This window comes from Eleutherodactylus coqui, chromosome 6 (genome assembly GCF_035609145.1).
Source record: "Eleutherodactylus coqui strain aEleCoq1 chromosome 6, aEleCoq1.hap1, whole genome shotgun sequence".
Lineage (NCBI taxonomy): Eukaryota > Metazoa > Chordata > Amphibia > Anura > Eleutherodactylidae > Eleutherodactylus > Eleutherodactylus coqui.
This window is the reverse complement of record NC_089842.1, coordinates 17,393,753-17,408,345: the sequence shown is the minus strand read 5'-3', so window position 1 is coordinate 17,408,345 and position 14,593 is coordinate 17,393,753. Positions and strand designations below refer to the sequence as shown.

General features: G+C 46.5%; 1 protein-coding gene across 1 annotated transcript; it reads right to left on the bottom strand.

Moving 5' to 3' along the window:
* Positions 1 to 3,259: 3,259 nt before the first annotated feature.
* LOC136633496 (trypsin-3-like) lies at positions 3,260 to 12,707 on the bottom strand. Its single transcript, XM_066609256.1, has 6 exons — positions 12,679 to 12,707; positions 10,184 to 10,212; positions 7,594 to 7,756; positions 6,725 to 6,866; positions 5,568 to 5,834; positions 3,260 to 3,403 (listed from the first exon to the last, which is right to left on the bottom strand). Exons 1-6 carry the CDS (start codon positions 12,705 to 12,707, stop codon positions 3,260 to 3,262), a joined length of 774 nt encoding a protein of 257 aa, XP_066465353.1.
* Between the last annotated feature and the right edge of the window lie 1,886 nt (positions 12,708 to 14,593).

Here is a 14,593-nt window from a genome sequence, read left to right as displayed (position 1 = left end):
GGACCCGTCTAGGAAGCCATGACCATTTTAGAATACACGTTGCTCCAGAAACGCATCCTTCCCGATGATGTCGCCAATGTTGCCATGACGACAACTTGAAATTTCCACCTTCTCCGTAGAAAAGGAAAACGCAGGAGGCGCTGATCAATGGAGGGGGGTGGGGTGGGCATAAACCTTTCCCGTACTTCAGATGAGCTATATAATGACCTGGATGATGTAATAATCCCCTCCCCCATCTGCCACGGAGGAAAATCAATAGATCTGATAAGAGCCCCACCGTCCTGGCATCTTACTGCGCTTCTCCGCCTTCTTCCATCCCCTCTTACTTGCCATGAGCAGTCCGGGAAAGCTGGGTGTGGATCCTGGTGGTGGCTGTAATATTGACCCTGCCTTCTGTATGATTTCACAGAGTTTGGAGAGTCAATATAATAAACTCTGCATCAATAGGCAGATGCAGCATTCGGGATCCTGGGAAAGCTGGGTGACGGACATCTCGGCATTATCAGTTACAGCAAAGAGAAATACAGAATACATGTTTTTGCCGCGCCACAAAATGACCCTTTTAGAGCGCGTTCCACCCGAGATCCTCGCATCGCACGGCACACGGACACCTCACATGACCAGTCTTACTCTAGTGTGAGTCGCATGGAAATAGAACATGCAAACGGAAAATCACTCACATAAATTAACCCATTGAATGATGAGGCGATAGTTCAGCGCGCAGGTTCCATGCGTCTCGCAATCACGCAGAACCGTTATCGCCCGTGGAGGATGCATTCACGTCGCATAAATTTCACGTAGATTCCGCTCTGAATTCCGCGTGGAATCTGTATGTTTTCTGCATTCTGCTGATTTCTGCTGTAGTTCGTACGGCGCAAATTTTTCCGAGTGCAGATTTGAAAGTGGCGCGTCTCCTATGGACATGGATTCTGCACCAGCTGGCCGCACGCGGATTGGGAGCAGCGCAAAATGCAAATCTGTGCCGCCATGCTTTGGAATTGGCATAAGAGATCGGTCATGGATTTCTTCTGGGGCCACATTCACACGAGCGATCTCCTTGCGCGATTGTGATATGGATGGAACTCACACGAGAAAATGCCCTAGTATTTGTTTATACACACGGGCGACTTTTGTCTCGGACTGAAAGATCGCAGCAAATCCTATTTTTGGGCCGATATCACCCATGCATTCATATGGCTGCTTAAAATAAACCGCACTCACGTGTAAATGCAATGAGCGTGCGATGCGTTTTTTTTAAATTTTTACTATTGAAACGTGATTTTACAGGTGCGGCGATGGAATGAGTTTTGCTCACACAATGCAATCGCGGGTAAAATTGCATGTTTACAAGCACAATATTGGCCCAATGTTCTTGGCCTGATGTCGCGCTCGCCCGTGTAAATCCAGCCTGGCAGGTCTTTTCCTGTGCAGAGCAACAAGCGAGCACAAAGGCTGACGGTCGGGCACATGGGTCCGCTCAGTGCCCAGTCTGAGTACAAAGAAATGAGCAGCACTCGTCCGCTGGCTGATTAGAGCTTTCAGGTGGGCTCCTCATCAGCAGCACATCTCCCCCTATATACAGGGGGTGTCCTGCCATTGAATGTTATCTATATGCTGACAAGTGGCACGTCCATCGCGATTTCTAGACTTTCCACTATAATGTGATGGGTGTGTAGATATTTGTATCAGGGTGGAATAAAGGCTAAGAGGGAGCCAAGAGATGGGGCACCGCTTATCACAGGCAGGAGAGTCCCTACCACAAGGCAACCCGAGGCTGCAGGATCTCAGAGGGGCAGTGCTATGTGGCCCACTGGGGGTTACTATTACTATTGGAGCCACTATGGGAGTCGCTATTAATACTTGGGCCACTATGAGGGTCACTATTACTACTGGGTCCACAAACAAAGTCACTATTGTTACTGGAGCCACTAATGGGGCACTATTACTACTGGGACCACTAACGGGGTCACTATTGTTACTGGGACCACTAAGAATCACTATTACTATGGGGGTCTCTATTACTACTGGGAACACTATTAATACTTGGCCAATTTCAGGGTCGCTATTGCTATTGGGACCACTAATAGGATCACTATTACTACTGGGACCACTAATGGGGACATTATTGGGGCCACTACTATGGATTACTATTACTACTATAGCCACTATAGGGGTTGCTATTAATACTGGGGCTACTAAGGGTGAAAATATTACTACTTGGGCCACTATAAGGGTCACTGTTACTACTTGGGCCACTAACAGGGTCACTATTGTTACTGGGGCCACTAATGGGGTCACTATTACTTCTAGGGCCACTACTGGTGGTCTCTATTACTACTGGGGCCACTATGGGGGCCTATATTACTACTGGGAACACTTAACACTTGGGCCACTATGAGGACCACTATTACTACTAGGGCCATACTGGAGTAATTATGGGGGTCGCTATTAATACTGGGGAGACTATTAATACTGGGGCTACTATGGGTGACACTATTAGTATGTAGGCCACTATGAGGGCCACTGTTACTACTGAAGCTACTAACAGGCTCACTATTGTTACTGGGGCCACTAATGGGGTCTCTATTTCCACTGGGGACACTTTTGGGCCATACTTGGGCCAATATGATGGTCACTGTTACTACTGAGGCCACTAACAGATTCGCTGATGCTATTGGGGCCACTAACGGGGTCACTATTACTACCAGGGCCACTAAGGGTGGCACTTCCTATTGGGCCCCCTGCTGGTACTATTACTTAGACAAGTCTCATTAGTCCAAATATGTGTTGGGCATCAGGTGTATTGGTGCCTTCAATGCCTGTAAATTAGTTTTTGTTTGTTTTGTGGGCGGGGCCATTTCACACTTCACCTCAAGCAGCATAAAGGCTTGGAGCGCCGCTGATCACAGGGCTGTCTGTTACAACACCAGGGACGCACAGAGTTTATCAAGTTTATTCATTGGTACAATCTGCTCAGATTTGGGGTATAGATGCCCCCCTGAACTCCAGAATTCTTCTATACATAGTTTCCAAGCACCTAGAAGAATCTGCCCACCAATGGTTATAACAAATGGAATAATAATCCTGTGCTAGTCTAAATTTCATCCATATAGCACCAGTTCGCGCTCTATCCACCATTAGCGTGATGATCAATGTCCAAGGGTGGGTCAGAGGTCACCATGTCCATGTACCCCCCCCCCCCTTCTTTTCGCTGGAGCACCATTTCTGTAACATAACCTCAGCTCAAATCTTGAAGTCCTTAAAATATTGTCCTGTAAATCCACTTCTGGAAATTGGCCACGGCCGTGTATACCCCGGGGTAGTTGGGGTTGGCGCAGCTGTGACCCCAGGATACAACGCCAAACACTCGTCCGTCACACACCAGAGGCCCCCCGGAGTCTCCCTGCAACGAAGAAGGTGACAAATTAGGCCAACAGGTAAAAAGTCCCCATAATAAGTTTCCATGCGGCTGGATTACAGCGAGGGGCGAAATGGGTGCTTACTATGTAAAATGTTTTGTAAAACAATAGTTACACATCAACCCCTTATTGCCACAGGGCGTAAGCTGACGTCCCGGGTGCATGGTACTTGGGGTAAACATAATTTCCTGTGGATGGCATGGGCTCATAAGTGAGTCTGTGCCATCCTGCAGCGTGAACTGACTGTGATTGACATCCGGGCTCCCACTGCAACAGCAGGGATTGGTGAGAACACCGATCCCCGCTGTTAATCCCTTACATGTCACGATCAATGTAGATCGCAGCATGTAAAGGGTTCACAGAGGCAGGGCACTCCCTCTGTGACAACTCTGTTGCTATGTAATTGCAGAGTGCCAATGGATAGCCATGACAACCTGACTAAAGACACTGGCGTCCAGGCCTGCCATGGCCAGTAATCGCTATTGTAAGCGACAATGCATTGCAGTACAGAAGTCAGCTGTGCAAATAAAATCACAACTATTAGTACCAACAGCTTACTATGGAAACATTCATGCGGAGCAATTTTAAGCATCGAACCTAAGAAAATAGCAACTGAAATTCCCTGGAAATATAGGTCTTGACCTATCTTTGTTGCGCAAAATGCAGGAGTATCCATAGACTCCTATGGGAACTGGAAAAAAAAGAGAGGGGGAGGGAGTTCTGCCACACCGCTAAACCCAGAAGCACTGTGTCCCCACAGGGATGAAGGAAAGCCCCGCGGCAGGGGACTCTCTTTATCCCCATTGCGGGGCTTCCCTTCACTGGAGAGAGAGAAAGATGAAGGGAAACCCCAAGGCTTTCCTTCATCTCCCAGTGGGTTCCATTCATCTCCCAAGGGTTCCCTTTATTGGAGGGGTGAGGGGACTCCCTGGGGCTTTCCTTCATCTCCCCAAGGTTTCCCTTCATTGCAGGGATGAGGGGACACCCCAGGCTTCCCTTCATCTCCCCGGGGTTTCCCTTCATCACAGTGATTAGGGGACTCCCTGGGCTTCCCTTCGTCTCCCTGGGGTTTCCCTTTATCGCAGGGATGAGGGGACTCCCCGGGCTTCCCTTCATCTCCCTGGGGTTTCCCTTCATCGCAGGGATGAGAGGACTCCCCGGGCTTCCCTTCATCTCCCTGGGGTTTCCCTTCATCGCAGGTATGAGGGGACTCCACGGGCTTTCCTTCATCTCCCTGGGGTTTCCCGTCATCGCAGGGATGAGGGGACTCGCCGGGCTTCCCTTCATCTCCCTGGGGTTTCCCTTGATCGCAGGGATGAGAGGACTCCACGGGCTTCCCTTCATCTCCCTGGGGTTTCCCCTTCATCGCAGGGATGAGGGGACTTCCCGGGCTTCCCTTCATCTCCCTGGGGTTTCCCTTCATCGCAGGTATGAGGGGACTCCACGGGCTTCCCTTCATCTCCCTGGGGTTTCCCTTCATCGCAGGGATGAGGGGACTTCCCGGGCTTCCCTTTATCTCCCCAGGAAGTCCCCTCATCCCCGCAATGAAGGGAACCCCCGGGGAGTTGAAGGGAACCCTCAGGGAGATGAAGGGAAGCCCTGGGGCTTCCCCTTATCTTTCTCTCCAGCAGTGCATATTTTCGGTTCCTCCCGTTCGTTGTGGAAAGATCACTGCTGAAGCTCGGGAAAATCGTCCATTTAGACAATTTTCTGCAGCTATAGTTGTGATTTTTTTCTGCCTAGGTTATAGCTGTGTGAATTCCACGCCCGTGTGAACGGGCACTAAGGGATTTAGATGGGCGAGTTGCGGATGAAACTCAGACCAATACCACACTTGCAAAGCTGCGATTTTTATGTGGGTGTGATGCATTTTGCACGAAAAGCATATTGCATCACGGCACTTGCGATTTTCACACATTACGGAAGCAAAAACGCATCGCACTCGCATTACAGATACGAAATCGCACGTGTAAATAGACCTATTAAAAACAACAGTTCCTGTGCAATTACTCTTCATCTCGCAACACACAAAAAGTGCGGAAGAAAATGCCCCGTCTGAATACACACTAACATGAGGCTATACCCACCTACACTCTAATCTATTGGCTGTACCGCCCCCTGCAGGCCGCGCAGCTGTATGACACCTACCTGGCAGGCATCTTTGCCCCCGCCGTTGTATCCAGCACAGATCATGTTCTTGGTGATGTGCCCGGAGTAAGAGGTGGAGCTGTTACACCTCCGGACGGGCACAATGGGCAGTTTGACGCTGCGCAAGGTGTCGGAAGCTTTACCGCTGACTGTGGTGGTGTAACCCCAGCCCGACACCTGGCACAGGTGACCCTCATTGGGTGAGACCCCCTGTGCAGGAAGAGGCACTATGGATACAAAGGAGTTATAGATAGCGGCACGGTTAAGCTGTAAAATAAATGGAGCGGCATTAATGTACGGTCACTTCCATCACTGCAAAAGGGGCAGTAAAGGGGAACTCCACCCGAAACCAGAAATGGCATCAAGAAGGAATCATTTGATGGGAATTAGCTTCCATGTTACTTTTTCTCTGACCCCGAATATCAGTCGGTGGGACGACGTTTGTAAAGGTGACCTCCACCCAATGACAGTATTTGGTACTGGCTATAGTATAGGGATAATGTATTTAGGGTGGAGTTACCCTTTAAGGTCTCCAACCTGAACTCCTCAGCTGAAGGAGATATAATCTGCCAAAGCAGTGCATTGTGGGTGGACAAATAAACTGTTCTGTTGGGGTGACTGTAATGCAGCTCTGGATGTGACTAGTGATTATATTTATTTTAGCACTTGCAATGGAATTCTGGCTGCAAGAGGAGTAATCATTTGGGCAGGAATGCCAAAATTGCACCTCTTTTAAAGTGTATGCCAGCCCCCGCCACTGTGTTTTAAAGAAAAGTGGGTAGGGCTTAGCATTCACGCCAGAAATTGGCTTGGCGCTGGCATAGATTTCAGATTTGGCGCTTGGAGGTGCTGAAAGATGCAACAAATAAATGTCTTTATAGACTCGGCCTTAATACATTCGTCGCACTTTTCTTAGATCAGCATATTGAAACCCTCGCTCAGTCTAAGTAAATGCACCCCGATGTAACACAAGAGCCGGACATGCTGGGAGTTGTAGTTCAGCACCAGCTGAGGAGCTGCAGGTTATAGGAGAATTCTGCTCCGTGTTTCACCAATGTTATACATCAACTACAAGGGGACAATGGTGAGCGGCTAATGCAGATCAGAATGTGCGCAGTCATGTGATGACGGCACCAGGATCACCCTGAATTGCTCACCTTGATCAGCATGATGTCCGCATTCTTGGAAGCCGATCTGTAATCCGGGTGACACACGAGCTTCACTGGGCGGAAAATCTGCTCCGTCCCTTCAAAGATGGACAGGGAATATTCCCCGGCGACGATCAGCATCTGGCTCTGCCTTTAGAAATGTGAGTGATGAGATCAGAGGCCGGATTGTTGCAGTTTATACTGACACATTGTATTCTGTTACATTGTAGATACTTTACAGACCTGTTACATTGTGTCTTCTGCTCTAGTTACATTGAGAGCTGCATTTACAGTTCTCTGGCCATCCACCTTTGTGATAGTTGAGGCTCTGCTCACATTTGGGTCGAAGGCTCCGTTCAGACGCACATCTATCCATGATGGACATCATAATGGAAGCCGAACAAACCCCATTGATCCATGATCGCACTGGGCCATTTAGACAGGGATTCCGTTTTTTTGCTACCATAATGGAGTCTTGCGGCCACGTTTACGTTGGGGGAATTGGGCGCGGATTTTTACCGCACGGAAAATCTGCGATAATTACAGCAGCAATGTGGGTGAGATTTTCAAAATATCGTCAACACGCTGTGGAGATGCCTTCACACGGGCAAGAAAATCGTGCGATGTGAGAGTGAGTGAAAACGCAGAATTATAAAACCGATGATTTTCAATGGTTTCATTCCCATGAAGATTCTGCGTAAAGAGATGTGGTTCTCCTCAGAGGACTGGAAGCCAGCAGATTTGTAAATGCAGCTTTGGATGTGACTGGAGTATAAAAGCATGAAAATCTATAAAGATTGTCTGAAAGATGCCATTAGTAGAGAAGCTCCAATCCACCGGCAGCAGTCATATATACTAAGACATGATCCTCTACTTACTCCGTCTTGCAGTGGGCGGCTGTCAGGACCCAGAACCTGCTGACCAGAGACCCCCCGCAGAAGTGGAGACCAGTATTTCTCTTCAGGGACACCAGGTATCGGGTAGAATATGGCAACACTGAATACCCCCCAATAATGCGGGGCGCGTTCTTCTGCCCCTCACCTGAAATACCACAAATCATTAACACCACCTTCAATTTTCTGGTCCAGTGAGCTGACAATCATATGAGAGCGAAGGTTGTGTCATCACAAGGAGGGGAGCACAGCTTAATCACTGTATAGCAAAATGTTTTTCATCTTTCCAACAGACCTCGAATTTCATTTCCTCACCATGTTCAAGAACTCTGCTTGCTTTCAGTGAATAAAAACCTTCTTTACATCCAAATGGGGCTTTCTTGCATTTTTTTGTACCCTGAATGGTATCAGAACCTACATTATAGAGTTACATTGATGAGCAAAGCAGGATTATTGGGGGAACTGGGAGCACTTTGTGCAACCTACTGTATGTTCCTATGCTCAATGTCAGTCTTCACTGAGAGTTTAGCATTCTTTTCATGAACCAGAAAGAGTGACGAGTATGAGCACATGAGGTGATCGTAGCACTCATATTGAGGAAAAGGAGATGCAGAAGGAATGGGAGATGAATTGGGGATGGACTAGCATACTAGTAAACCCAGTACAGGGTACAGCTGTAGATAGGAAGTATAAAATGGCATTATAACATAAGTACAGCACCAGAACCAAGCTCAGTATATAAATACAGCACAGAACCAACATTATAACATAAGTACAGCACCAGAACCAAGCTCAGTATATAAATACAGCACAGAACCAACATTATAACATAAGTACAGCACCAGAAACAAGCTCAGTATATAAATACAGCACCAGAACCAACATTATAACATAAGTACAGCACCAGAACCAAGCTCAGTATATAAATACAGCACGAAACCAACATTATAACATAAGTACAGCACCAGAAACAAGATCAGTATATAAATACAGCACCAGAACCAACATTATAACATAAGTACAGCACCAGAACCAAGCTCAGTACATAAATACAGCACAGAACCAACATTATAACATAAGTACAGCACCAGGAACAAGCTCAGTATATAAATACAGCACCAGAACCAACATTATAACATAAGTACAGCACCAGAACAAAGCTCAGTACATAGATACAGCACAGAACCAACATTATAACATAAGTACAGCACCAGAAACAAGCTCAGTATATAAATACAGCACCAGAACCAACATTATAACATAAGTACAGCACCAGAACAAAGCTCAGTACATAAATACAGCACAGAACCAACATTATAACATAAGTACAGCACCAGAAACAAGCTCAGTATATAAATACAGCACAGAACCAACATTATAACATAAGTACAGCACCAGAAACAAGCTCAGTATATAAATACAGCATGGAACCAACATTATAACATGAGTACAGCACCAGAACCAAGCTCAGTATATAAATGCAGCACAGAACCAACATTATAACATAAGTACAGCACCAGAACAAAGCTCAGTACATAAATACAGCACAGAACCAACATTATAACATAAGTACAGCACCAGAACCAAGCTCAGTATATAAATAAAGCACAGAACCAACATTATAACATAAGTACAGCACCAGAAACAAGATCAGTATATAAATACAGCACCAGAACCAACATTATAACATAAGTACAGCACCAGAACCAAGATCAATAAAGGGCTAATTTTGCAAAGTCTAGTCAGCCCCTGCTACTTAAGTTTATGCTACTACCCATCATCACTATTGAGATAATACACTGACTAGTGTTGCTCAACCGGACAATAAAATCACTCTAACTTTAGCTAAATCAAATCTGGGAGATCCAAAACGATTTTCCCATAATGCAGATATCAGTGTGCAGCCAATCAGCAGCAGGAGCACCTTGCTGATGTCGCAAAATGTGTTCTCCATCTTGCATATGGGCAGCAGTTTCATTGGATGCCTACATTACATGACCTAGCCATATATAACATAGGCACAATGTAACCAGTGATCGTTTTACAGTTGAGCACAGGACAGAGAAGTTATATCATGGCTATATACCTTGTGGTCTGGTGTTAAAAGTTGTGAGTCAGCAGAGAACTTAAACGGGAGCAGAGAAAGAAGCTGCATAACGTTTATATACCTACACGAAACATGGTCTGTACATTGGGGAGAGGGTATTTCTGCTGCTGTCAATGTATATAGCAGCAAAGCAGACAGACAAAATACACTTTGGTGTGGGGAATAATGCCGTTCTCTGTGGCCCCAGACATTGTTCGTCAGTCCGGCCACTAGGAATTATTTGCAGCAGTGAGGTTTGGAGAATTCAATTACACTGCGCCAAACAGACGCAGCTCACAAATATACAAACTATTCACTGTGACCTTCTGTGGCCAGGGATTGTGGCATATTCACTTAGTGCTGGTTTATTTGTTAATATGAAACAAAAAACAGGGAAACAGCAAATACACACGGTGCGTGTCAGCGGCCTCAGACAGAGGTTGCTTAAAGTCGCAAGTCTGGCCACTACGAATTAATTAAAGGTCTTACGCAGCTTGCAGAGGTTTTCTAAAATTGCACTGAAAATTAAACAATAAATAAATAAATAAAAGGGAAACCTGAAGAAAGCAAAGGGTAGGGGGAGGTGTTGGTGGTGGAGGTGATAGAGGACGGGCCAAATTGGCACTTCAAGTGGCTCCAACTGAAGCAACAGCTCCACGTTCAGCAGGAGATGATGCATTCCCCCTGCCATTCTTTAGACGTTGTTCTGCCTGTGCGTTACATCCGCAGAACAGGTCGTAGAGTGGATGACAGCATGCCTCAACTACCACCACCTCCTCTTCCTCCCAGCAACAGTGCAGTTAGACTGCACCAGTTGGCCATGGGCATTCCCCCTATACTTCACCCTGTGCCTAATCCCCCGCACCCTCTGAAGCAGTCCACATAGATTAGTCTGAGGGGCTGTTCGATCATTCAGTGTCATGGATGTCAACAGGGCAGTCCAAAGCATAAGAGGAGAAGACCAAGACATTGAAGGCACTGATGCCCACCCAAGATGAGGGTGGGTCAGTACTCGTGGACCCACCCTCTACTCAGGAGGAGGAGAACGATGAAGAGGAAGTTGATGTACAGGGTACAGCTGTAGATAGAGTGTAATAGATTGTGGGGAGGTGTTATACGGAGGGTGCCTTTGTTAAGGTGCCTTTACATGTGACAAGTATTGTCCGATTAATTGCTCAATAGCAAATCTAAGTGACAGTCATTCGGTGTAAACACGGCCACAGACGCTAACTGGCTATCGTAGTTTTTTGAACATTTCCCAACCCTCCCACTTAACTCTCATTGGCTCCTGAAAACACATAAATACATGCAGAGATTGCACTATTCTTTCCGGTCAGCAATGTGTACCTAGGTGAATGTGGGAAGAAAGTGTGTGCTGATAATTTGGAAGCCTGCCAACAAGCCACAATTACACTGTTAATTTTTCTTGCAGAAAATGTCTGTAAAGCTTCTAAAGACAAACTCCAGTTCTGCAAAACAAAGGTTGTTCTCCTGGGTCATTGTTTAGCCCAAGGAACTGGACATCTGACAAAGGAACAAAAGGCTGCTGTCCAGGCCATACCTGTACCTACATCCGTTGCCAAACTCCGCACCTTTCTGGGCCTTGTTTCATATCTGCCGCCCATGGATCCACTCGGTTTCCTCTCTCATGCAACCACTCTATGACTGTCTTTCAATTATTCTTTTCTCTCTCACCTCTGAAACAGCTCTCTAGTCTTGGGTATTCCCAACTACACTTTATCCTTTACTCTTTTCTGTACTGAACTTTCTAGCCATGTGACGGCAGTGTTGACACAAAAGCACAAAGGACAACCACGGCCAGTTGGATACTACTCCATGAGGCTAGATCCAGTGGCTCGAGGAGCTCCCTCATGTGTTTGTGCGGTGGCAACAGTACAGGCAATGGTTGACAAATCTTCTGAGTTGGTATTGGACTACAGCCCCCCTAGTAGTCCTCACCCCTCATGTCATTCGGAGCATACTCACGCAAGTGCAACCCAAGCACTTATTTCTGGCCCGTCAGATCCGGCTACAATGTGCTCTTTTTATTCTTTCCAATGTTGCTACTACTTTGAACCCGGCTACTCTTCTTCCAATTGAGTATCCTAGTTCAAAGGGGGGGAGGAGAAGGCATAGGTGATCTAGGTATTGCAGATCAGCTATTTTTTTATTTTTTCCCAACAAGGTTCTGATCTATTTGAAATAGAATATCAGCCTGATTGTCTAGCAGTGATGGTACAAGAAAATGTAAGTTTTAAAAGGTTACTGAAGCCCCTGTTAGCAATGCATATTTTGAGTTGTTTTTTTATAGATGGTCCCAGGGTGAGGATGGACGACTCCACACTGGATATGCAGTGGTCACACAACAAGATGTCCTAAAAGCAGAATGCCTCTGCATGTCTCAGCACAAGAAGCGGAACTGAAGGCCCTCACTGAGGCGTGTAGAGTGGCAGAAGGTAAGACGGCAAACATTTACACTGACTCCCGGTATGCATTTTGCATAGCTCATGATTACGGCCCAACATGGAAGGCCAGACAGTTTTTTACCTCACCAGGACAGCCAATTAAGAATGGTGCAGCGGTGCAGAGTCTCTTGGAAGTGCTACTTCTACCTGACAAAGTGGAAAGCTCACACCGATTCCTACACCAGAAAAGCAAGAGGCAACGCTATCACAGACCACACAGCAAAGGCAGCGGCCCTCAAGCCGTGGAAGAAAAGAAGAAAAGAAGAATTTGACAAAAATCTTGGACATTGACTAAACTTTGGACTTTGATAAAAACATTGGACTTTGATAAAAACTTTGGACTTTGATATGCTAAAGACTTTACAGTTACAAGCCAGCAAGGAAGGAAAAGACAAACGGACTTAAAGGGGTTGTCCCGTGAAAGCAAGTGGGGTTATATACTTCTGTATGGCCATATTAATGCACTTTGTAATATACATTGTGCATTAAATATGTGCCATACAGAAGTTATATACTCACCTTCCCTGCGTTGGCGTCCCCGTCGCCATGGTCCCGTCTAATTTCTGCGTCTAATCTCCCGATTAGACGCGCTTGCGCAGAAGGGTCTTCTCCCATCTGCTCTGTCCCGGCACGAGCGGCGTTCTGGCTCCGCCCCCTTGTACGCGTCATCGCGTGGCTCCGCCCCCTCACGTGTGCCGATTCCAGCCTCCTGATTGGAATTCCAATCCAGAGCAGATGGGAGAAGACCCTTCTGCGCAAGTGCCTCTAATCGGGAGATTAGACGCTGAAATTAGACGGGACCATGGTGACGGGGACGCCAGCGCAGGGAAGGTGAGTATCTAACTTCTGTATGGCACATATTTAATGCACGATGTATATTACAAAGTGCATTAATATGGCCATACAGAAGTATATAACCCCACTTGCTTTCACGGGACAACCCCTTTAATATGGGAGCAGCAGAACAGGGCGGCGTATGGTGAACAGTCAACAGAACTTGCCTACCACGGTCCCTGTGCCCCGTGATGGCCCAGCTGACGCACGGAAAGACGCACCTCCCAAAGCAGCAATGATGTCGGTGCTTGAACAAGGACGGGTGACACCTGGGTTCTCTGTAGCTGCTGCATCATTTGTCCAATTTTGCATGGTCTTTGCCTTAAGCAACAGGGCAGAAGTAAAATTTGCCACATCACACTTGCCGGGGCCACTCTACCCATTTCAGGGATTGCCAATTGACTACACTCAGCTCCCACTTGTTGGGAAGCATGAATATGTGCTTCTTGTTGTTGATTTCTTTTCAGGTCGGAGACCTACCCTGTTACCAAAGTAAATAAGCAGGTAATCACACAGAAGCTCATGAATGAGGTAATCTGCAGATATGGGGTACCGGAAGTGATTGAGTCAACAAAGGTACACACTTCACAGGTGAAATAATGCAACACATCACGTCTGCTTTGGGTATATCCAAGGCCTTTCACACACCCTACCATCCACAGAGTAGTGGGAAAGTAGATCCATGGGCAATGAAGAAAACGGGCAAATCTTGAATTGAGTGTCTTCCATTAGTTTTTTCTTAGTTAAGTCCATACCACAGCAACTGAGTTTGGGGAATGATTCTCTTGCTAATTTTGTCATGGGCCTCTCCAAGGAATTGTCAATAACACATTCTGTAGTCTCTGCTTCTCTCTCAGGTCCTACAGACGAGTGTAACAATCTAAAAACCAGGTGACAGGGTCTATGTGAAAAAGTTTGAGAGAAAAGCCTGGTTTGAAGGTCCCTACCAGATGTTGTTCACCACCCCAACTGTAGTCAAGCTCGAAAGAAAGTCCACTTGGATCCACACCTCGCACTGCAAAAAGGCCCTGGGTCCCGGAGCACAGAACTCATGATCCTGCATATCCTTTACAGGCTATGGGCAGGGTTGGGGACCTGGGCGGAAGTGGCTGTCACAGTGACATTGTGGTACAATTCCACTAACACACACAAGTAGCCACATACACCTTTGACTACTGTACACTAGCCCCCAGTTTCAGGGATCAGAACAAATTAATACAATCAATAAGTCTACACTGAGGGTGAGAATCCAACACCGCATTGTGCTAAGAGAGAAATTGACGATCCAGGTGGCAGGTTTGATCCACATGTATATATATATAGATGCAATAGGAGTGCCAAGGGGGGTGCCAGATGAGTTTAAAGCCAGGGATCAAGTTAAGGCCGGATTTGAGTCCCTGTTTGGAATAGTAACCATCTATAAGAATGTTGATATATATTACAACCAACAAAGGTTCGTGAACTATACAAGAGATGCACTTTAAGGGCTTGCTGATCAATTAGGCCCCACAGCCACCATGACTTTCCAGAACCGAATGGCTCTGGATATGATACTAGCCGAGAAAGGTGGTGTTTGTAAAATTATTGGTGAAACTTGCTG

Excerpts from the sequence above, each read along its gene's own strand:
- LOC136633496 (XM_066609256.1), bottom strand. The coding sequence starts at position 12,707 with ATGGCGACGGGGACGCCAACGCAGGGAAG. Across the intron at positions 10,213-12,678 it reads GGGACGCCAACGCAGGGAAG|TGCAATTTTAGAAAACCTCT; the intron begins GTGAGTATATAA and ends TTTAATTTTCAG. Across the intron at positions 6,867-7,593 it reads GCCGCCCACTGCAAGACGGA|GCAGAGCCAGATGCTGATCG; the intron begins GTAAGTAGAGGA and ends ACATTTCTAAAG.